General features: G+C 53.1%; 1 protein-coding gene across 1 annotated transcript in view; it reads right to left on the reverse strand.

Annotated features, from left to right (window-relative positions):
- The window catches only part of LOC120237012 (methylcytosine dioxygenase TET3-like), a 19746-nt gene extending 3720 nt beyond the window's left edge, over positions 1 to 16026 (reverse strand). The window contains exons 1-3 of the mRNA XM_039240139.1: positions 15947 to 16026; positions 14376 to 15109; positions 4 to 27 (exon numbers count right to left, since the gene is read on the reverse strand). Of these exons, the coding sequence (XP_039096070.1) occupies positions 4 to 27; positions 14376 to 14678 (327 nt within the window). The 5' untranslated portion in view covers positions 14679 to 15109; positions 15947 to 16026. The remainder of the gene's footprint in view (positions 1 to 3; positions 28 to 14375; positions 15110 to 15946) is intronic.
- Between the last annotated feature and the right edge of the window lie 8608 nt (positions 16027 to 24634).

Below are 24634 nucleotides of genomic sequence, written 5' to 3' on the forward strand. Positions count from 1 at the left end.
AGCTCCTTCACCAGCCTTTATTTCCACCTGCAAAAGAAGCCAGAGAGACTGATGAGCCCGGCTGACATCAGGAAAGAAGCAAAGTCCTTCTGTTGCACACCCCCGGCACCACTGCAGGGGAAGGAGGAGAATGGGAGGGAGGGGGCCTCGGAAAGAAAGGATAGCAGGGACCATCTTCCTGCCTCCAGCTGCCGCCCAGACTCTCGGGGGCTCGGCTCATTCGCCTTCCTGTGTTTTTGTTTTCATTTCTCCTTTTTCCACCCTCTCGAGATCCAGAAGGACACTGCCCCTTCTCCTGCGTCCTGTCTGGCCTCGTCCCTCCCCGCCCTGCCCGCTCTACCTCGGCCGGCCTCCTCTGGTGCATCGGCCGGCGGGCCTCCCATTATCCCCGCCGGAGCACACGGAGGGAGGCACTGCAGAGGAGGCGGCGGCCAGCTGCCGGCTTGGCTCCCCTCCCCGCCGCCGGCGAGGCTTGTGTGGAGGGGGCGGCGCGCTCGCCAGCCAATCCCCGTGGCCCGCCGGGCGGGGGCAGGGCCGCCGGGGGCTGGACCTGCCCAGCCGGGAGGCGGGGGCGCAGCCAAGGGTGCCGCGGAGCTGCGCTGGCTGCCGCCCAGGCCTGCCGCCGCCGCTCCCAGGCAGGCCGGGGATCCCGGGGCGCCCCGCTTCCTCTCGAGTAGGGGACCCTGAAGGTAATACCCAGGGTGTCCTCTGCATCTCCAGGGTTAGAGATGACAGACTGTGCCTGGGGTAGAGCTGGGGCCGACTGGTGAGACGCGCCCCCCCCTCCCCCCCCCCCCCCAGCCACTCTCTAAGCCCAGGACACCAGCACACTGCTTCATCCTAGCGGCAGCGAGGACGGTGCCAGGTGCAAGGATGAGAGAGCAGGAAGTGACAGCCTCCGCAATCTCCCAAGCAGCAGCAAGCCTTGGCACTACGAACCTTTACTCCATTTGTGCAGATGAGGAAACAAGGCAGGGCAAGTAAAGGAACTTACCCAAGGTGACAACAGCTAGAACACAGCAGGGCTGGGACTCCAAGCCACGTTCATCTGGCTCTAAAGACCAGATTCTTAACCCTTAAACAGTCCTGCTCCACCCTCTCTCTAGCGCCCACCTCAGAGAATAGACTCTTCTTCAAGCCCACCCACACTGCCTGTGGCTCAAAGCCTCACCGAGTCAGCCTTGCCCTCCCCACACACACCAACACCCACACCTCACCCTAGATCACTCATCCCTCATGCCTGAGCACACCCCACCCAATACAGACAGCCTTCCCCACCCCCCCACCACCACCAGGAGGTTTCCTCCTCTCCCAGAAAGGCTATAGATGAAGGTGGCCCTCCAGGCCCCAGGGCCCCCCAGACCTCAGGACTTCCCATCCCTGGAAAAGGCTGAGGAGGGGAGGTGACCCAGACCCAAAAAACTCTGGCCTCCAGTTCCCAGACTCTGAGCCTTTGAAGGCCACAACACCCTGGAGGTTAAAAGGGCAGCAGGAGAACAGAATAGGGAGAGCAAAGTCCTACAAACCCCTCCTGGATTTAATTTCCTGGGTATCCCTGCTTCACCCTCTCCCCTCCCTGTAGATGAACACCTCAAAGTTTCCAACTCCTGGGAAGGGGACTGCTGCAGACTCTGGTGCTCACACATCTGGTTTAGTTCCCGGGTCCATCACCACCTAGCTGCAGCACCTTGGTGGGGTTACTTTACCTCTCTTAGCCTCACTCTGCTCTTCTGTAAAATGGAACTACAAATAGCATCTAACTTGTGCACAGCCAAGAGGATTCTGTGAAGAAATGCAGCACAGTGCCTGCCACATGACGGAGCAAGCTACCATCACTCTTAATTTCTGATGGGGCTCACTGTGTGCTACTTCTCCAGAATCTGGCAGACGAAGAAGCTGAGGTCACAGAGGAGAAATGACTGGAAGGACTAGTTAGGATGTGTGAGACCCTTTGTTTCAGTGGTGTGTTCTGCTATCCGCTCCACCACAGATGCCCAGCCCAACTGCTGTGTCCTCCATAGGGCCCCAAGGGGATACTCAGAATGGAATGAGCTGCCTTGGGAGAGACAGCAAAGCTGGCCTCTGGTGAGGAGATTCCAAGAGGCACTGCACTGGGGCCTCACCCCTGGGGACAAAGGGCAGCCCTCGAGGGCTCCTCCCCAGGGCAGGTAACAAGGCAAGGCAAGGAGCAGTGTCCTGAGCCATGGCTCAAGACAGGGAAATGGCTTCTGCACCCCACAGCTCTTACCTTGGCCAGGCAAAGTGAAGTCCTTTCTTTACTCTGGCCCCTAGAACCCCAGGCCCGCCCACCCACACCATGCACAGCCTGCTGCTGGATAAGAGTGACTAGTGCTGCTTGGACAGTAACAATTAATACTGTTGCTGCTGCAGCTGCCACAGTTTATCAAGCCCCTGCTACGTCCCAGGCCCTGTGCCAATAACGCTGTTGGAGCATCTCATTGGACTTATTCCACACCTTGTCTTTAACGCGGAAGCGGACTTAGAGATGTTAAGTTACTCACCCATCAACACACAGCTGGTGGGCAGGGAGCAAGAATTCCAATCCATGCCTTTCTCATTCCAGTTCTCTTCCTCCCCCCCCCCCCCCCCCCCCCCCCCCCCCCCCCCCCCCCCCCCCCCCCCCCCCCCGCCAATCCCAGGGAAATGCAAAAAGGGATAGGGTCATTTGAACCTAACCACTTCCCTTCAAGCTATGGGTCTGAGAATAGTAATGTTTTTTCATGCCTCAGAGACTTCTTGAAGCTGCTCCTTGACTCAGTTCTCCTCCCCCTCTCCTTCCCCTGCCTGGTGCAAGGCTTCGTCCAACTGTTACCTCCCTCTGAGGCTTTCCCAGTTCATCTAGCTTCCGTGAGCATCCCCCATTCCTCCTGGGGCCTCACAGCGCAGTGCACAGCCTCTCCTCGAGCACCAGTCACAACCAAGTGCAGTTATTTATTTACACGGCGGTCTTCCCCACGTGGGCGGGGGCCCTGTCTTCCCCACTTTACTAGGCTCTGCACATAGCTGGAATGTGCTGAGCTGAGTTTCTAGGCAAGGAGGGAGGAGAGACAGGGGGTTGGGCACTGAAATGTAGATGCCACTCTCCTGGTTGACCTTCTCTTTGAGGTCCCCAAGGATCAGAGGGACACCTGCACTCCTGGGAGGGAAGGACCTGCTAGAACTAAACTACAGCTGAGTCTTGGCCAGCACATACCTTCCTCACCAGGCTGCAGGAGCTACCTGGAATGCTTGACCCCCACCCCCACCCCACTGCTAACTCAGTCCTACCCCACCCACATGTCCTGGCCCACCCCCAGCAGCCTGCAGACACCCTAGAAGAGCCCATGGTCCCGGAAACAGTCCACCTGCTCCCACCCCATCTCTGTCCCACAATGAATGCCAGGGCTCCAAGGAGTCACAAAGGGGCATGCTCCCAGCAGAGACACTCTCCATACCCCCACAATCAACCATCTCCCATCTCTGTTGGCCTCTCTTTCTACATTTTGGTCTTCTTAGGGACTGACCCAGAGGTACTTGGGACCCTTGGGGACTAAGGGTTCCTCTCCACTTTCTGTCATGACCCCAGTCCCACAGTACTCCCAGCAAGAGGAATGGGGCCATAGCCCTCCCCCCTGGAGAAGGCAATGGATTCACACTCGCTCTCAGAACACACCAATTACCCAATACTGAGAACCTCGGGAACACAGGCCAGAAACCACACTGATACACAGAGACTAAGGAATGGGGACACATTCAGACATAGATTCAGGAGCCTGTGCAGGAATATCAACCAAACATCAACCTCACTGTAGGGCCCCATACTTGAAACGCGATGTATCATATCTTACTTAATCCTCAAAACAAACCAGTAAGACAGGAATTATTCATGCCCATTCTACAGATAAGAAAAATCAGTTTACAAGGTGGCCAAGCACCTTGCCTAAGGTCACACAGTGAGAGGATGACTGAGCAGGGCTCTTGTCACCCCTTCAGTTACAGTGATACAGCTGGAGGTGCTCTGGGTAGTTCTATGATTTTCATACCAACCTACCTCTTCTAGAGTTGGCAGGAGGCAGGCAGACTTCTCTGGCATAGCTGTGTCCTGAATGAGGTCATTCCCCACAAAGCTTTACTTTAAAGTCCATTTCAAGACCCACTTCCTCCAGGAAGCCGTCTAGGGTTACCCCAGTCCTCTGCCAGCGATAGCACTTCTAATGTTTCTCATTTGACACTTGGTATCGCTATTTATCCCTCAGGGTGTTCTGCCTCCTCAACCAGAATGGTTGGAGTTGTGACTTCCCAAAGCCCCTGAGAGGTTTTGCACACACTGAAGGCACCCGTAATCAACTGTGGGGGAGTCATACCCTCCTTTCCTTCCCTCTCCATCACACAAAGGATCCTGCCGTCAAAGAAAACCAATACCCCCTCCACCTTCAGAGCCTATGTTTGAAGTCCCCGGTGTCCACGCATCAATTTCCACCCAAGTAATTGCAGCCCATCACACACATCATCCCCTATATTTGAAACTCTTTGCGGTTGTCATGGGAACTGCCTTTGCCTTCATTCACTGATCAGGCCTCACAATTAGCTTTGGCAGCGGAAGTCTGTGTCAACAGCAATCACAAGGAAGAGGAGGAGGAGGAGATGGAGTGTGCAGAGGAGAAGGAGAGGAGGAGAAAAGGTGTTTCTGGAGATGCAGCGGAAACAGACTGAAGCCATGCACCCTGCAATGTCCGAGGGAATACTATCAGAACCAGCCAACAACTCCACCCACAGGTTTCCGTACTAACAAACAGAATGCACCTGCCCCGCCTCTCCCCCCACCCCTCCCCCACCAGCTAACAGGTAGCAGCTGTGGCTCTGCCCACACCCTGCATGCCCTCCCAGAGGCTTGTGAGAAAGTCTTGCAGTCCACGAACCTCATCAGGGTTTCTCCACCCCAATTTCAACAGCCTTGGGCCACCAAATGTTCTGGGATCCAAGCAAACAACACGGGACTTTGAGAAGTGGTTGAGAGGTGGGACAGGAATGCTGAGTGGTTTAGAAACCTGTGGAGAGTGCCCGTGGAAGGCTTCCAAGAGGAATTAACACAAGCGTCTTACCTTCCACCCGGAGGATCTGGGAACACCCTAAGGTGGCCCCTTGCTGTCTGTCCGTGACCGTCCATACTCTGCCACCAGCCATGAGCATTCAAGAAGCATCTCTACACACCTCAGGCTCAGGGACGATGCTCCCTTCCTCCTGCAAGCCCCCTTGTCCTTTACATATCGCTACACTGAAACTCTCAGAACCTGTCCCTTCCCTCCCACACTGGGCCCAAAGGTGAGTAAGGCTCATCTCTGCCCTGGAGGCGTCCCTCCCTTATAGCCCTGACATGTACTGTAATTAATTGTTTTCATGCTTGTCTCCCTCCCCAGACTGTGAGCTCATTAAGGACGGAGTAAGCGCTGCCTCCTCCTTACCCGCAGCTGAGGCTCCAAGCGCGCGTGCCTTGTGCACAGCCAGTCCCAGGCAATTCTCTGAATGAGGCTGGGAAGGCAACTCGCAGGTCTACGAGTCAAAGCAGAGGACGTGCTGCCCATCCCCCTGCCACTGAGAACTGTGGCCAGTGCCAGAGAGGGGAACTGCCCTCCCCCTTGCACAGGGGATGCTGTGAGTCCAGGGACCGAGGAAACATTCTGGGAAGGTGCCTCTGTCCTTGTCCTAGCACCAGCTCTTCGCAATGCCCCACTCCTTACTGGGGCATGAATGCTTACCCTTAAAGAGCAGAGCAATCAATAAAAGGAAAAAAAATGAGTCAAGAGCAAGCCACTCAGGGTCCCTCCCACACGAATGGCTCAGAAGTGAAAGAGCCTCTAGTCCAGTCCCTCAGTATTTGTTTTTGACCCCGCATCTCCATACCCCTTCCCGAGGCTTCCTCTGGCAGTAATTATGAGGGGTGGGGGCCTATGGGGCACGTGCAGTCTGGCAAAGGCCCCCAAATGACTCTACCCACTACAATTTCCCTTCCATTTGCTGCCCTACCAGCAGTGGCAGGTACACTACTCTGTCCACGGACTCCCTGACGGCTCTGGGGAAGTGGGACACACTGCTCTTGGAAGTTGTACGGACCAGAGCCAGCAATGCAGGAAGATCTTGTGCAACCTGAAGCAAGCGGGCAACCCCCAGACCTGGGGTCACCGGAAGGCCAGCCAATAACCCTACAATGAGCTGAGCTGCCAGCTTTCTTTTCGCTCTCCCTCAAAGACCAATAAAAACTTAGGTTATCAGATTTCTTATGCAAATGACAGGAGACAAGGCCACAGAGGGGTGTGTCCACCCCAGGTGTGCCAGCAGCCTCCACCCTGCACAGCCACACCCAGGTGGAGGCCCACACAGCAGGCCCGAATGTCTCCCCCTGGAACAGCCAGCCAGGCTGCAGCATGTCGGCTCAAGGAAGATGGGGGGGTGCCTCTCCTTTCTAATGCCTCCCTTCTTGAGCATCCTGCCTTCAATCCACCAGGGAACTGCAAAGAAGTGATGGGGAGGAGGGTATGGAAGTAGTGACAACTCCTAAGACCCCTGGTGTGGTCTTCCAACTCTCCTGGTCCCCACACTGCCTTTTCCAGAATGAGAAGCCCAACACGGAGAGCAGACAACGGGTTCAGGGCTGGGTGTAAACATGGACAAGGTCCACCAAGGCCGCTGGTCAAGACTGTGGGTGCTGGAGACTGCTTCTCCCTAGGGAGCTTCAGAGACAGCTTTTGGGTAGTGAGCCACCCCACATTTCCCCATAGCAGGTAAATAAAACATGGCCCATGCCGTCAAGGAGAAGCAATGAGCTTCAGGGTGTGTTTGAACCCACGAAAAGCACTATCCGTTCCCACACCCTTCACCACTTACCTTAGGGTGGGGACAGGGATCCCAATTCAAAATACCATTCTGACAGCAGCCAACAGAAACCACTATTTCCCCAACCCAGATACAGGTTTCAGTGAGGGCTCAGAGATCACAGGGAAACTACATTCAATAGAATTTCTCATAGTAATGGAAACATTCTAGATCTTGTGCCGTCCCATACCAAACTCACTAGCCACATGTGGCTACCGAGCAATTGAAAAGTAGCTAGTGCAACTGAGGTACTGAATTAAATGTTATTTTATTTTAATTAAAATTTAAACAGCCACACATGGCTAATGACTACTCTATTGGACAGCTCAGGGAGGGCATATTTCTTAAATTTGGGGAGGCCACGAATACTACCGAGAATCTGCCCAAAACCATTGACCATCTCCCCTGAAAAAACACACCCCTGCATAGTCACATGTCAACTGGCAGAAGTTTTCAGAAAGTTCACACTCTTTTCCAACCTAGGTCTGAAATTAGGTCTAAGATTGTGTAGACCTTGACCAAAACCTTTTACAGCCTAAAAGAAAGGTTTCTTCTGCAACGTAGTTGTCTAAGGAATACAAAAATAGACCTGATGTTATACTCTACAGTCTTAGCAAGAAACATTGAACATAGAAGTGCCACCTGCTACAGGAAGTCCTCATAACGCCCCTGCCAGTCAATACCCAGCCTCTACCCAGACACGTGCAGGTACAGGAAATGCACTCCTCTCTCAGGCCTGGCTCTCCATTTCTGGAATAGCTGTAAACATTACAGGATTCTTTTGTATTTTTTTTTCAAGTAAGCTCTATGTCCAAAGTGGGGCTTGAACTCATGACCCCGAGATCAAGAGTCATATGTTCCATCTACTGAGCCAGCAAGGCGCCCCAAACAATTCTTTTTCTAACACAGATTCAATCTCCTTGCTTATAACTTCCACCCACTTCGAAAAGTTCTGCACACTCCTCTACACATAGAAATTGACTCCCGCTTTCACATAAGACTTACCTTAGCATTCCTCATTTTCAAGCTGCAGAGCCATTTCCTTCAATTATCCTGCATGTGACCACTCTGACAAACCTTGAGATAGGCCAGCCACATCCCTTGTAGAGTTTCAGCACTTCTCACTTGCTAGGAAACCAGGGTTCCTTACTTGTGTTCTTTTTTTAAACAAGCACAATACTCTAGATTTACCCTGATTAAATTCATCAAGTTTGGTTGGGGCCCATTGCTCTAGACTGCCCCAATCTCAGCCCCTTGTTCTACCATTCAACTTACTACCTGCACCACCATCATCAGCGCGCTACTGCGCCCACCTATCTGACACACCTACTACTCCCGGCCTACGTCTTCTGAAGATGGTACTCGTACCTTCTCCATAAGTCTCCAGACCCTCCCAGAAGACCGAAGGTTCTATAAACACACATCTCCTCTTCACAATCACCACCAACTGCTACTCTCTCATGGGCTCCAAGATTCTGAGTCAGACTGCTTAGCAGCAGACATCTTCTGGGAGCCTTTCCTGACTATTTCAAACACACACACACACACAAGTTCTTAAAGGGTTTTCTTGATAACTCACTAGACTACGAAATACTAGGCACTGGAAGAACAAGAATAAACCTGAAGTAAATCTCAAGAGGTTCCTGTCTCCCTGGCCTGCAGGTAAAGAAATGGACTGGGTCATCTTCCTTATTCTTGTTGGCAACTGGAGTTCTCTACCTGTTCATCAAGAATGACTTCTGTCCCCTTCTCCAACCCCACCTCCTTCTCCCAATCACAGAAGTGCTGCAGATCAGCTCCTCAAACTCTCATGGACATACAAGCCACCTGGGAATCTGGTAGAAGTACAGATTCTGGGGGTGGCTGGGTGGCTCAGTCGGCTGGGCATCCAACTTTGGCTCAAGTCATGATCTTGTGGTTTGTGGGTTCGAGCCCCACGTCGGGCTCTGTGCTGACAGCTAGCTCAGAGCCTGGAGGCTGTTTCGGATTCTGTGTCTCCCTCACTCTCTGACCCTCCCCAGCTCATGCTGTGTCTCTCAGAAATAAGTAAAAAAAACATTTAAAATTAAGAAAAAAAGTACAGATTCCGATTCAGTAGGTCCTAGATAGGGCCCAAGATTCTGCATTTCTAACAAGCTCTCAGGCAATGCCTGTGCTGCTGGTCCACTGATCAGCAAGGAGGATGTATGGCTGTTCAGATACTCTAAGCTTCAGGCAAGCACTCTGAGTAGAAGAGCCCAGGACGGTGCCCATCGCCTCAGTCTCTCATCTGCATCAGAGAACTTCCACTCTAACTAAACATTAGATACATCTGGGGAGTCCCAGCCCAACTGGGTTCACCACAGACCAATTAAATCAGAATCCCTGGGAGTGGGACCCAGGGGATCTCCATGTGGAAACCCTGATCCACGTGGCTGATAAAAAGATTGAAAGGGGGCAGTTACCCCAGTGCCCTCTCTTCAGGATGACTTTAAATAAAAAACGGACCCTCTGATCTGTCCAAGAAGCTGGAGATACCATCATTTATTTGCAGAAATCCAGATTCATTAATTTGGCTGGGCTGCTTTATAGAGAACCACAGGGACACCCCCGCCTCCCAAGGCTCACCACTTGCTTTCTAATCCCACAAACTATCTTTCTAACAATCTGCTCCAGAGACGTCCAAAATTAATGTCAAGCTTATGCATTTATCATTTCCAAGATCTCTTTGAAAAAAATTGGACTTTTTGCCTGTTTCTGGTCGTTTAGCCCTTTTTCAACCATCATAATGGCATAAAAATTGGCAATCTGCGAGTATACGTGAAGGTGTTCGGTAGGCAGCGAATGGCTCAGCTGGCTGGCCCTCCTTTCCTGACCACACACGCTGCGCTCTTGCCCCAGCTCACTCCTCCCAACATGACAGGGGCCCAGTGGCTGCTCTCTGTCACCAGCTATGTACCCGAAGTTGTAAGCCTACACTTCCTTCTCTTTCTTGCCGGGAATATATAAAAGACGCTTATTGTCTTGAGTATTTTCCACCAGCCTCAGCACATTCAGGCCACTGGACTTCCTGACACTCCTCTTAAGGGGTCAGGCCACTCCTCAATCCTTCAGTGACACACACCACCACCCCCCCCTTCCACATAAGGAGCGTGGTCTTCCACCATCTGCGTTCACCAAAAAGCAGCTCATGTAGCCACACAGATGGCTCAGTTCTCCCCAAGCCCCATCACCTTCCTCCTTGGGGCACCATTCAGGACTGTTCTGTCAGCATTTCGTTTTTAAAGAGCAATCCTATCCTTCCAGCTAACTTCCCTTTTAGTGTGTGGGCCTTGGGTTTAACATTGCTTGCATTTGAAAGACGATTTCTGAAGTCTATGGTAGATGCCACTCCTTGTCCAGTCTTCACTCTGGCTTCACAAACGTGGGAGACGGGGTTCCCTTCTCTAAAGCATTTCACTTCTGTCTTACCAATCAATCCTCCCTTTCGCTGGTGGGGACTGGTGCCAGGCTGAAAGCGCCCCTCCCCAGCCTCTGTCTTCAGGAACACACAACTACCGACAGGCGAGGCAAGAGTTTGTAGATATTCTGGTATTGTTGAGAGATCCACAGTTTTGAAGTACCTGGTCTCAACACGGCACAGAGAGCTGTTTCACCCACTAAACCCATTCAGCTGAGGGCTAGACGGGGTTTTCACAGTATATATATTCCCATTTCTCTCCATTTATCACCCAGAATCTTTTCAGTCATGCTTCCAACCTTCCACATATGTTTTTCTAAGCAGGGTTTGTTTGCTTTTTCCACAGTTATTCTCATACCCTTCCTATCAGGTGTTTACTTCCCTCACCCATGAGCAATTTCTCAGTCAGGCCCAAGAAGGTCCAAGACCACAGCAGCCCCTTGCTCCTGGGTGTCTAGGCTCCTTCCACACCAGAGAAGCTGGCAAACTCTTCCCTGCTTCTGCCTGGCCCCATGGCTCTTTTATGAGCAAGCCAGGAGAGGTATTGAGATAAACACCTGACTTGTATTATATCTTTATATACAACTTATATACAATTTTTTATTGTATTATTATTTCTTTATATACAACTTTATATACAATTACAACTTAGAGACAAATACACAATCATTTACACATAAAGATACCGCACTGTTTCCATTTCTTTCACCCATCTCCACCTCCTCAGAGTTGAGGCACATTCCCAGCCTTCTCTAGATGTTCTAGGAATGTGTTGTCACTGCCTTTGATTACCTACTATGTGCCAGACGCTATGCACGTTTTAATCTCCATTAATCCTGACAACAGCGCTGCGGAGAAAAGTTACCCCATCTGACAAATGAGAAACCAATGCTCAAGACGGTAAGCAGCAAGGGGCTTACTTTGGGGTCTGAGGCCTACCTTGTCTCCTCACCTACCACAGCCTACCTTTCTAATTAGACCTCTTCCTTGTGCTACAAGCTATCACTCAGGTGAAAAGACTGTGACGTCAAACAGCCTTGGACATCAGCCTAGGATCTAAATTCTTCCTGCCACTAGAAAGGAAGACCACAGTACAGGAATGAACCACTTGAAGGTGTTTACCTCACTTTGGGTCCCAGAGAAGCAGTCACCTGGTTCTGGTGGGAGGGCCCGTCCCTGGGAGCTGTCTCTAATCTTAAAACGCTGAGCTTCTTTTCTGAGTGAAGGGGCTCCACAGCACCTCCCCCTCCACACATACACTGCAAAAAAGAGTGAGGAGCAGAGAAACCCAAGATAACGTTCCCCCTTACAGAATGATACAAAGCAGCTGTCAGCAGACAGCTCAAAGAAGCAGGGGGAGGTAGAGACAGGATGGAAGGAAAAGGTGCCTAGAAGAGGAAATGCTAGGAAGCAGGGATGCAAGGAGATGGACTGGTTCCCAAGAGACTCCTGGATGCTGTGTCTTGTCCTACCTGAAGAATCAGGGCCGAACTCTAAAGTCCTCTACCTGAGCCAAAACAAACAAAAGACACTCTGATGCAGTAACATGTCCTCCCTTTCCCAACCTCCCCAATCTTGGGACACTCTGTGACACGGCTGCTCAGATCCAGTGGTTAAGGTCCCAGCAGTCCCCCTGGGGTGGTTCTCTCGGGCTCAATCAGGCAGAGCCTCTGGGGCATTCCTCGGCTCCGTGACTACGCCGCCAGAGATGCGTTCGTTAAATGCGGTGTAGCCTGGACAGTGGTGTCCGTGCTTTCGGCTTTCACAGACCAATAAAAAAAGTTGTGGATGTAGACGCTAGTTACCATTTTGTATTTTACCAAATAAATTTTTTTAAAAAATAGATTTATTTTTCTATCAACACCTCCATTTTGTCAAAGATACTGCATTTTGAGCGACAAATAGAAAGGACCTGTCCTTAAAACAAGTCAAAAATGGTTTTAAGGAAAAGCTCACTCCATTGTCCCCTTTCCATGGTTTCTCTAGAACCTGGAACAACTCTGTTGTGGGCCAACACTGGTCCATACAGTATGTAGTCCTTCTGTCTTAGGACACCATGGGCCACCGGCCACAGACCCTGGGGGCCCAAAGGGGTAGCCGTCCCTGGCGAGCTCTATGTGGGTACAGATCTCTCAGCAGGGCTGTCTCTAAGCCTCAGACAACCCAGAGCCCTGTACCTTAACCACAATCACCAAGCAGCCCAAGTCCAGCAGCTTATGCACAAGAATGACAGGACTCTGGCCTCACTCCCTGCCCCTTTCACTCAGATATGCACATTGGTGCCATAAGAAAAGCTTAAACACAGTTCACCACAGCCACTGGTTCCATGAATACCCAGCTCAGAAGGCTCAGCCCCCTCTGCTCCTTGGGTTTGATCACCAGAGGAGTGGAGTGAAACAAAAAGGGTGGCAAGATGGGGTGGACGCCTCAAGGAAGCAAGCAAAGGAACCAAGCTTTAAAAGTGGACCGAACAACTCTTCCTTACTCCCAAACGCCAGATCTCGTGCCCAGGAGTGAAGTCTACCTCTGCTCTTCTCCTGCTCCCTTTCAGAAGTGACCCACAGGGCACTGGGCCAGCAGGATGCCAACTAGTCGCAACACCAGCAACATACAGGGGCTGGACACGGTCTCCCAGGCTAGGGGGTGGGTGAGGGGAGCTGCACATGTGATCCAGATGTCTGCTTTAACCAGAGACCGGGGAAACCAGAGCAGAGTCTGTGGTCCTGAGCCGCAATATCCAGCTTCCACAGAGAGTGGACAAGAAAAGGTGAAAAGGGGCAAAAAACATCCCAGCAACACCCACTTCCCTGCCCCCAACACTTGGAGCTCTCTTCCCAGCCACGGGACCACAGCCCCACCAAGCTCACGGCACAGCTGGGCGCTCAGCGGTCAGGGAAATCCCGAGCGCCAGCCACCCGCCCATCCATCGAAGCCACAGGTGCCCTGGCCCTCAGAAGCGCAGCGGCTCCCAGCCCAGCTGGAAAGGGCTTCAAAGGCCATCAAGCACAAGCCCTCCATTTCCCCAGGGAGGAGACAAGCCCAGAGAAGGGGCCTGAGTTGTGTGAGCCCATGGACAAATCAGTGGCAGAGCGGAGGAGCCCCACAGGCAGCGCAGGCCTCCGGCTCTGTCCAGCGCCAGTTCCGCTGCCTGGAGCGACCTCAAGCCGCTACACGGCTCTCCCGAGCCGCTCAACTTCGCTCGGCCGTACTTCTGCCAACTCCGCGCTATCGAAGCTGCCACCAACCTCGTGCTGGCAGCCAGCCACCAGAATAGAAGGGAACGATGGCCAGTGCAGGGTCACTACCTCTCCACTTCCCCCTTTCATCTCATGCCCACTCCTTTCCTTCCTCCATCCCCCATTCCAAATGAAGGGAATACTCTTCCCTGAGCTTGACAGTGTCTCAAAAGCACATCATTCATTCGTTCAATTAGTATCTGAGTGCTGACTACACATCAAGGAACTGAGCCGGGTCCTGAGAACACAGAGATAAAGAAAAGTCTTGGACCCCCAAGAAGTACTCGGTCCAGTAAAGGAACCCAAATCACGGGTTGTCATTAAATGTCCAGTTCCAGTAGGCTCTCCTGCTGTCTTTCTGAGAAAAAAGGTGGTACTCAAAATAAGATTTAGGAAAAACAGAACATCCCATTCCATCAGGGCAGCACAAAAGCACCCTGTCCCTCCAAATCTTGCTTTCCAAATCCACCCCTTACCTGACACCATCACTCCCCATACCACCCAAGCCTTGGTGTGATCTTGAAATGCATCTGAGGTTTCAAGCAGGACAAAAAACAAACACAAAAATAAACAAACAACTTCTACAAATAAGGCTGGATACGTCCTGCATCAAATGCAAACATCAGAGAGGAGAGTGCTAGCTGAAGACCCCTGCTACCGGGTTACCGTCTTACAAACTGTCAGCCCCTCAACAAGCCAGCTCCCACCCACGGCCGCAGTGAAAGACCAAAAGGATTAGAATGGTAGACTGGGCTTAACATCTTCAATAAGACCCTGTGAGGACAGCACCCTCATGGAAAGGACAGGGTAGGCAGGAAGGGCTAGCTTACCTCCTTGAGAAGCCCCACTTTTTTCTTCAGCACCTCACACTTGCGCAGCTTGCAGATCTGGTGCGTGCGGCGGTTGGTGCAGCTGGTGCAAGCCCCGCAGTTTTCCAGCCGCCGGCACGGCTCACAAGTACCACACCGTTTTCGTTTCTTTCGCCCATCTCCACCCCCTCGGAGTTGGGGTTCACTCCCGGACATTGGGAGCCCAGGCCCCTGGAAACCCCCTACCATCACCTGGCCCTGAGGGAAGTCATAAAGGCCTGGCAGGTCCGGCTGGACTGCCAGGGGCACCTGAAACTGGCTCATGACGCTGCCAGAGGCAAGGGCATAGGTGCCGGAGTAAAGCCACGGTCCAGCTTCCTGCCTGCCTGCAAAGGCCACCACCAGGTCCTTCTTTCCTAAAACAGTCAAGAGTGTACAAGGGTGAAGGCAAGTAGCTCCAGTCTCCAGGATGGGCGCCTCTTCTCAACCCCTCTTCACCTCCTCTGCAGCAGTCTGATAGGGCTCAGCTGGGGGCCACTCTCCCATCTGCTGGGGCCCAGGATCTGGGGCAGGACACCAGCAGCGGTCCCCAAAGAAGGGATCATCTTGGCTGGGTGGGTTCTTCACCCTCACCCACCCTGGACCCAGGCATGAGGTGAGCAGGTGGGTGTGTGGTGGGGGCTGGGCAGGGCAAGGAGTTTCTCCTCCTCGTAACTGTCCTCCGGGGGTCAGGATGATGAAGAAGGCAGCGCTGCCTAAAAGAGAGACAGAAAGGGGAAGCGCATCACTCGAGGCTCAGGGACAACTTTCACATGTTACCCCTTCCTGCTTCTGGAAGAAGAGAAAATGGGGGAAGAGAAAGGGCTTGTTCAAATGAAGTCCTGCCCAGAACCTCTCTGGCAGGGCGCACCAGCACCCTCTCCCTGCCTGAGGGAGGAGGCCTAGCGCCGGATGGGGTGCTGAGGGAACCTTGCTCGACGGATTTAAAGGGGTGGTCAAGGTGAGATGTCTAATAAAGTTGTCCTCTGCCCCACCCCCACGGGCTTGGGAGAGTTTCACCAAAATTCCCACACACACCCCTCACTGGAGGTCGTTGGGGCCTCCCCAAGGGAGCAGAGCTTTCAAAATAAAGTTTGCTGAGAGCTTCACTCCGCGGGGCTGCCCGAGCGCCCCTGGCACGGAAGCGGCCTGGACGGGGGCGCGCCCGGGGTAGCCCGCGCCGGCCGCCCCGCCGCGTCCCCCGCCCGCCGGCCAGACTGGGGAGGGCGGCCCGCTCCGCCGAGGGGGCGCGGGGAGGGGGGCGCGCTCCAGCTCGGGCCGGGCCGCGCGCGCGCCGCCGCTCGGGCTCCTTTGTTCTGGGGCCTCGGCCGCTCGGCTCCGGCGGCTCCGCAGCCCCCGCCCCGCCCCGCCGCCCCCGCCCGGCTCCGCTACACTGTGACCCGTAGCACCCCCGCCCCGTCCCCCGCAACAAAGTAGCGGCCCCCCCGGCCGGCCCCCTGGCCGTCCCCTCCCCCCCCCCTCGGCCGGGCCCCCCACGCCTCTCCGCCGCCCCTCCCCCACCCCGGAGCCGGAAAGGCACCGACTGCACCGACCTGCCCGCCGCCTCCGGGGCGGAGCGCACAAAGGGGCAAAGTTTCCCGGCCCGCGCTGCCGCCGCCACCACCGTCGCGGCCGCCGCCGCCGCCTGGGGCGCCCGCCTCACGGAGCGCCTGGCCGGGCCGAGCTGGGCGCGCGGAGCCCCCCTCCCGGGCCGAGGAGGGGACGGCGCAGGAGGAAGGAAGAGGCAGCGGCGGCCGCGGCGGCAGCAGCAGCAGCAATGAAGGCGTCCGCGGGACTCCCCGCCCCCCGCGCGCCGCGGCACGTGCTCGCCCGGGGACTCCCCCGCCCGGGAGGGCGCGCACGTGCGGCCCCGCCGAGCCCCGCCGGCCCCGCGCCCCCTCCACCGGGCCGGGGGCTGCGCGAGGGGGGAGTTCCCGCGGAGGGGGAGGGGACGGAGAGGGCAGCCCGCGAGCGGGAGGCGGTCGGGCCCGACTTGGCCGCCGCGCCTTTGCACCTGCAGTACCTCCCCACCCCCGCGTCGGCCCTCCCAGGACCCGGCCGCCCCCTTCGGGCTAGTGGCCCCCGCCCTCCCGCGCTTCTGCAGCCCGGGCGGGCGAGGCGGGCCGCGCGGGGTGGGGAACGCGGACCTCCTAGCCTAGGCCCTCGGCCGAGCTGGCCCCGGTGTCCCCACTTCCTGCCGCTCCCTGCGGGCCCAAGAGGTCTGGGACGGCCCCGGAGCCCCCGGGGACCCTGAGCTGCAGGCCTGACTGAGCCCCGTCTCTTTGCTGCCGCTCGCTCATTCCGAGGCAGGACAATGGGGGACATCGCGCGTTTGCGTACCGAGTCAGCCTGGCCGGCAAGGAAGGGGTACCCGGGGGCAGAGGCTGCGGGCCGGCTGCGGGGCACCTTCGCAGGGGTCACGGCCGAGCGCCGTACTCAGGAGGACCCCAGGGCCCTGCCATCGCGAGCCTCCCCCGCGCCGCGCTCGGCTCTTTCGCGTCGAAAACAAAGACTAATCCGATACCCCCGCCCTGCCTCCCAGAGGAGGGGGAACGGGCGCGTCGCGGAGGGTAACGGAGGAGGACAGCGTTCAGGAGGGGCTCGGAGAGCCTATGCAGGGGGCCGTGGCGTAACCAAGCCCCATTACCCGGTGCAGACACTTTGAGAAGTCACCCTAGGCTATTTTCCAGGCAGAGGACAAGGGGCAAGGCACAAGAATATTTCCAAGTTGCCAAACTGCCCGTACACTCTGCTGCTGCTTTTTTTTTTTTCCCCTCACCTGTTGTGCAGGCCAAGTTGAAATTCCAGGTTAGATTAATTCAGCTCCACCTATCTGCTCTGACTGCCAGGCTGGTGCCCGCAGCTGCCTTCCACCTACCTGGGTTGCTGGGGAGAAGGGTGGGTCTCTAACACACACACACACACACACACACACACACACACACGCACGCTCACACACTCGTGCGCAGGCAAGTCCTGGCAGAAACAACCATGGGGGACTGGCCTGACCAGTTTGGGCGGTGCTCAGGGAGCCAGGTACCTGGCAGGCATCCCTGCCCGGCTGGAACTAACAACTCAGCCAGAACTGGAAAAAGAGCATTCGGCCGGCTATTTAGAAGAAACAAAAAAAGTAACTGATCTCAAGTAGCGCTGTCCAGAAAGCCCTAGGCGGTAGGAGAAGCCAGGTTCTGCCTGGAACTTCCCTCCTCGCAGGCCTTATTTTGACAGCCTGCTCCAGTGGCCAGATTGTCAGTTGTGGGTGGGTGAGGAACATGGCTGCAATACCTACTTCCTACCCCGGCGTTACAGAGGACTAAAGAGTTTCTTCTGTTCAGGGAAGTTAAGTCTAGAACTGAGAAGAGATACTTAGTGTAATTTTCAGTCAGTAATTTTCAGTCAAACGTGGAACAGGTTGTGGACTTGAAATTGTTACTGTAATGAATATTTAATATTTTAAATAATTTTGTGTTAATAAAATTATATATATATTAAAGAAAATGTAGAAGATACAGAGAATTAGAAGACAAACATCACCCAAATACAGCCACGTTAAACCATTTTCTGTATTTCTTTCTAGCTTTTTCTATTTGTAGATTAGTTTCCTTTTTTGGTTTTTGGACGGCAGGGTTGTACGCACACTGGTTATACAATTTTCTGCCCTCTTTTCACTAACGTTAACATAAGCATATAAGCATTTAAGTATATAAGCATATAAGTATAACATAAGCATTTTCCCATTTGTTATACAATATCCAGATAGACCGTGTGACAATGGCGTTGAAGAAGGTGGCTTAGGGACAGAGAATTCTGGATTCCAGACCTGGCTGTGCCGTTTGCTAGCAGAGTGACCATGGACAAGGTACTCACCATTTCTGAGACAATCCAAGTAAAGTGCTTGGCCTAGGGCTTTCTGGACATTGCTACTTGAGATCAGTTACTTCTTTTTTGTTTCTTCATAGGGCATAATAAATGACAACAGCTATTGTTTCGTCCATAGAACAACCTTGTGAACTAGGTACTCTCATTAAACTCATTTTACAGATAAAGAAACGGAGATTAAGTAACTTGCCCAAGGTCACTCAGCTAGTAAATGGTAGATTCAGGGGAGGCCTGGGTGGCTAGGTCGGTTGGGCATCCTACTCTTGATCTCGTCTCACAGTCAGTCCCCCAGGTCAAGCCCTGAGTCAGGCTCTGCGCTGACTGCACGGAGCCTGCTTGGGATTCTCTCCCCTCGCTCTGTTCCCATCCCCCACCCCTTACAATAAATAAATAAACTAAAAAAAAAAAAATGGTAGACTCAGAATTTGAGCCTGGCATCTTCCTGTATTCTGAGCAATTTACTGTGCCAAGTAACTCTTCACCAGCTCTCTGAGAGAGCTGTTTCACAAAGTCCTCTCGCTAGTTAACTGGGCCGATGCTGGTGCCATTCAGAGTATGGGAGGAAAAATACCTGGAGCCATCCGTGTGGAGCTGAGAGGGTGAGGCCGGGGCTGGAAACACACACGTGGACCCCATTGCTGAGCAGATTATAAGCGGGGCTTCAGGCGTGGAGGAGCTCATCTGTAGTGGGCAGGAGGAGTGGGAGGAAAAGGCAGCCAGGACAGCGTCCCCGGAACACCAGCTCGTGAGGAACAGCAGCGGACAGGGGTCCAGCAAAAGAGACTAAGAAGGAGAACCTAGAGAGGTGGGACGGAAACTAGGCCCAGCCCAACACCTGCCCATCGTTTTCCCAGCTGCTTCTCCCTCTGGACCCCTGCACTTGGGCAGTCCTCGTTTGCTCATTCCCTACGCCTGGGGAAACCCCTTCCCACTTCACCGCGGCTTCCAGCTGCTCCTTATACCTGTCAAATTCCCACCCATCCTGTAAGCCTCAGCATAAATGCCATTTCTTCCATGACACTTTTTCCAGCTCCTCGGATTTCAGAGCCCCAGCCTACCCTCCCCACAGAAGTTTGATGCCCCCCCCCTTTACAACCGTTATCTTATCAGCGTTGTAATTGTTTGCACATTTCCCTCCCAGTTACTATGAGCTGAGCTCCTGGAGGGCTGGGACCTTGTCTTTTCACCTTTGTAACCCTAGACCTAGCACTCAATCAATATGTGCTGAATGAAGAAACGAGGTCAGTAGAACCTGATCAATGACATATCCCGGCGACACCGAAGACCCACAGGCTTCCAGGGTTGTTTTGTTTTGTTTTCTCCAGCCTGCTTTGTCGGGTCTGCAGCCCCCTGTGCTGCGGGGTTGTTCCTTCCTCACACAGCACTCAGAGCTGGAGAGCAGCCGGGACGGTGGCGGAGGTGCCCAGCGGGCCTCTCTCTGTGGCAGCAGCATTAAGCTAGAGGCAGTGTTTGGCCAACTGTGCTCCCCAGATGCAGTATCACCAACACCTGGGAACTTGTTAGAAATGCAAGCTCTGGTGCCCCACCCCAAACTTACTCTAGCAGAAACTCTGGAGGTGGGGCGGGCGCTCTGTTGTAACAAGCCCTTGGGGTGATGCGCGGTCAAGTTTGAGAAGCACTGGACTAGTGGATGCGGTTGAGAAGCAAGTTCAGCGCCCAGGCGGCGGCCAGGATCAGGCCCGAGGCGCTTAGAGGAGGTAGACCGAGAGAGACTCCTTTTCATTAAGCAGCGTGGCGGGCCCCACCCCAGCGACCGAAGGCTGAGCCTCTTTAGGCCACTGCTCCGGTGAGGTCAGGACCTGGCTGCTGCAGCTGCCCCAAGGGTTAGAAAGGGAAATCCCGTCGCGAAGGAAACAAGCTCAGTGGACGGCAAGCACTGCGGGGTTGGCAGGGGGCGTTACCCTTTGGGGATGGGGGTGGGGCTGGGAAATAAGGAGAGCTTCCAGCTCCACTGAGGAACTGCGGTCGATTCAGCACGGGTGGGCGAAGAACACAGGAAGTTGAGTTGGATGTGCCCGCGTGGTTCTTCTGGAAGTCACTTCGTGGAATCAACGCTGCTCGCTGGTCGTTTGCCGAACCTGCAAATGATCGCATGCGACAAACCTCCTCTGAGATGCTTGACCCTGCTCCTTCTGTTTAGCTAATAAGCAATTTGCCCTAGTTGAAGCAGCAGCTCTGTACTGAGGAACCTTTTGCAGAAATGTAAATATACAGCCACGTCCATCCACACCTGGGCTTGGTTTTAAAGAATGAAGGCTTTGGGAAGTTTGTTTGATTTGGGATGTGCTTCTTCTTTGGTCATGTATTGGTTAAAAATATTATCAGCTAATGTTTGCATAGAGCGTTCCCTTTTCAAAGCACTTCCACATACACTATGGTCCTGTCTGCAGAATGGCTAATATGCCAAATGCAAATGTTCCTTTCCTTTTCTTTCTATGACACAGCTTTGATTATTATTATCACCATTTTACAGATAAGGGAACTGGGACTCAGAGAGGTAATTTGTCCAAGGTCATCCACTACTAAGTGGCAGAACCGGGCCTACGATCGAGGGCCTCTGAAGTTAGCCTACCAGTGCCAGAGCTGATATGGGGCAGACGCTGGCATTTTGTTCTTGGGGAAAGGGAGATGCATTAGTGGATTGCTTTTGGACATGCATGGGTTCATGTGACATGTGTAGAGTATCTAGACTATGTTTTTGAGTAGCTCAGCAAATGCTTTCATGTTTTATTTCTGTGACTTCATTTTGAATTTAGGTTGAATCAAATAGACTATATAACTTACAAAGAGAATGCAAGGGTCCTCATCATAATGGGAAAGAGATGAAGTAACCTGGAAATCTTCCCGTCTAAGGGGGCTGAGCAGAAGGGTGAGAACTTTGGCTCTGAGACTCAGGTTGCTGAAAACCCAACAGGGATAAAGGCCTTGATGCTTCCCTCACCCAGACCTTGATTGGACGGGATGTATTAGTCAGGATCAGTTAAATTCCGCTGTAATAACAAATAATCCCCAGATCGCAGCAGTTTGACATACATACAAGTTTATTTCTCGGTCATGAAATGTGTCCACTGTGGGTCAACAGGAGCTCTGTTTTCCATAGCCACCCAGGGACATGGGCAGCCTCCTCAGCCCTGAAGGCAGGAAGTGAGGATGGGGCAAATCAAGCACTAATTCTCCAAGTGTTCATCTGGAAGTAATACAAGTCACTTCTGCTCTCATTTCGCTGGCCAAAGCAAGTCATGAGGGGTTGGGGAAGTGCAATAGGTACAATGCTCCCATATGCCTGGAGCAGAAGCAAAAATAGTTGGTTAGTAGTACTGACCATTTACACACAGGGAATAGTATGTGCATGTGAGAGGATATGGAATATCTGAGGTAGGTGTAAATGCGGCCAGTTCCACCCATTCCATGAGTGCTTCTGCCTCCTGGGGACATAGATTCGAAATTCCCATTCTATTGGTTGTCATTCCTCCCACTAGAGAAGTAGAGTCAGAGATTTAGACCAGGGTGGAAGAACTCTGAGCAGAGGGAAACATGGTGGAAGAGATGAATGGCAGTGGGGCAAACTCAGTAGAAATTAATTTGTAAATTAAGAAAGAATCCAGCAGAGGAAAGGGCTCGGGGTTTATGTGTCACCAGGGGCCTGACAGCTAAAGGAAAGTTCTGAAACAGCTTAGCTTTGGCAGAAGCATTTCCTGCCTTCTTGCCATTTCACTCCCACTCATCCTTCCTGGCTCAACTCGGGTGACACCCCAGGAAGCCTTTGATGGTCTCTCGAGACTGAACCTGCCAATCACATCATCAGTAGATATAGTACATTTGTCCCATATACTGTGCTGTGGACAGGGACCACATCTTGCTTAATGCTGGCTGCGGTATGGGTGATGTATTAGAGTCTCAGCATGGAGGAAGAGAAAGCAGCTGTTGCAGAAAGCCAGGTGAGAAAAAAATAATGGTGGTCTCTGCTAGGGTTGTGGGCTGGGGATGAAGAGATGTATTAGAGAGAGATTTAGTGAGTCATGTCAACAGCATAGGGATCGATTATATGAGGGCATTCAGGGGAGGTTTCTGGAAGAGCAACAGGGTGGATGGTAGCACCAAGGAGCCCAGAGGAAGAGCAGGTGGCTGAATGAAGTCAGCGAGGACATGTCCATTTGACGCATATATGGGACATGCCCACAGAGACCCAAGAAGCAGCATATATGGGGGCCTGGTGTTCAGGGGTGGGGAGAAATTGGCTGGGCCAAGATGTTATGATCTACACCCTGTTTAAACTTAAACAAGAAATCCTCCAAGAAGGTCAGCCTTTTTAAAAGGACTTCGTAAAAAAAAAAAAAAAATGGAGAGCTGGAGAGAGGAGATCACAGAAAATACGTGTAGTATAAGAATCATGAAATTCCTGAGCTACAAATCTTAAGAATCCAGCTGCAGTGACGCGAAGGCTTCCTGAAAAGAGGTGAGCGTCCCTCAAAGACTGCTTTGTCTTCACCCGGTTTGTCCCAGTATCTCCTTTCCATATGTTGTTCTCATTTCATCTCTACTGGGCAGAAGCCTGCTCACTGTCCCATCTGAGACCTGAATTCGAGATCAGCCCCTTTCATTCTCGAGGCTCCCCCTTCCCTGTATCCTTTGCAGGCGAGGGTCAAGCCCCATTTGCAGAAATGGTGCAGTGCAGGGGGACCAATCCTCAGAGCCCCCATTCCACTTGGTCATTGTGCACACACGCTACCCCTCCTCCACGCACACAACATCTTCCCTTTCCCCAAACACTGAGATGCCCTCTCTGGGTGTCTGGGCTCCATTTCCACTCTTCTAGGTACTGGTTTGTGACTGTTGGCAAGGTGATTCCCCTCTCTCAGCCTCCTTCTCATCTGTAAAACTGGGACGTATGCTAGCTCCTTGGCAGATTCCTTTGCAGAGCATCAGATGCGCCACACTATGGCAATGTCCTATCTCGGACCTTGCAAGTAGTAGACACTGAGGTGGTCTCCTCCTTCTATTCCATCCCATACCCTGATTCCTCGGCTCCTTTCACAGAGCAAGGGTCTTACCATTTTAACCACAAGTAGCCATGACAACCAGAGGTAAAATTTATACAATGGTCAGTAAGGATAGTATGTATTACCTAAGAGAATGGAGGCAATGATGTGTCGGTGCCCGGGATGAGGCTTGGCACCGAGCGGGAGACCCTCCTCAGCCTCTCCAGCTAGAGATGGCAGCTCTCCAAACACCTCCTTTGCAACCAAAAAAAAAAAAACAACCCCAAAAAAACCATCTAAAAGGGGTGCCTGGGTGGTCAGTCAGTTGAGCGTCCAACTTCGCCTCAGGTCATGATCTCGCGGTTTGTGGGTTGGAGCCCCGCGTCGGGCTCTGTGCTGACTGCCAGCTCACAGCCTGGAGCCTGTTTCAGATTTTGTGTCTCCCTCTCTCTCTGCCCCTCCCCCACTTGTGTTCTGTCTCTCTGTCTCAAAAATAAATAAAAACTAAAAAACAAACAAAACACCTCCTTTGCTACATATTCAAGCAGCCCTACAGCCTGCCGCCTCCACTCTAAACTGTCCAGAACTTGTCCCCTCTCTCAGGCTGCCAGCAGCTCCCTGGCTCTCACTCCCACTTACCTCTTTGCCCTCCCCCTGTGGTTTCCTCTCTCACAGACGTGGATCCCACGGCCTTGGATTCAGACCTCCTGGGCCTGGCGGTTTCGCCAAAGCCCTGGGATTGACCAGGGTGCCAGGCGCCTGGGCCATCCTGCGGCCGATCAGCAAAAGCTTCAGACTCTTGCAGCTCAAAGTGTGATCCGTGGACCCTACAGCCGCTGCGCCGCTGAGTTTGTAAGAGGCCAGACTCTCAGTAGGCCCCAGAGCTGCTCAATCAGCATCTGCATTCTAACAAGACTTCCAGGTGATTCCTAGGCACCCTCAAAATTGAGAAGCTCTGCGTTGAAGGCTTCAGGAGTAAACGGGCCAGAGAGAAAAAGGATGCAGACATCCTCCACGGGGCGGCCAGGCGATCTTGGGAACACCTGCACTAACGCCCTGAGTCACTCGAGGTCACTCTGGCACCATTCCTGGGGAAGTATCCTGTATTGCCAACACTGAACTATTTATCTGCTAAGCCAGGGAGGGGGAATGAGCTGATGCCTCCCTCTTATTGCCATTCTTTAGGGTTGTCCTAATGGAGGCATGACTAGGCCATGACCCACATCCACCCGTCATTTGGCCACTTCAAACCACAATAAGACATGACTTTGAGCATCCAACTTTTGGAAAGCTACCTAATTATTTATAGTGAATCAAGAGTCTGAAAGACAGAAAATGGGTGTCAAGGCAGAAAGAGGCCAC

The sequence above is a fragment of the Hyaena hyaena genome, unplaced genomic scaffold (genome assembly GCF_003009895.1).
Source record: "Hyaena hyaena isolate Hyena2069 unplaced genomic scaffold, ASM300989v1 scaffold_168, whole genome shotgun sequence".
Classification (NCBI taxonomy): Eukaryota; Metazoa; Chordata; class Mammalia; order Carnivora; family Hyaenidae; genus Hyaena; species Hyaena hyaena.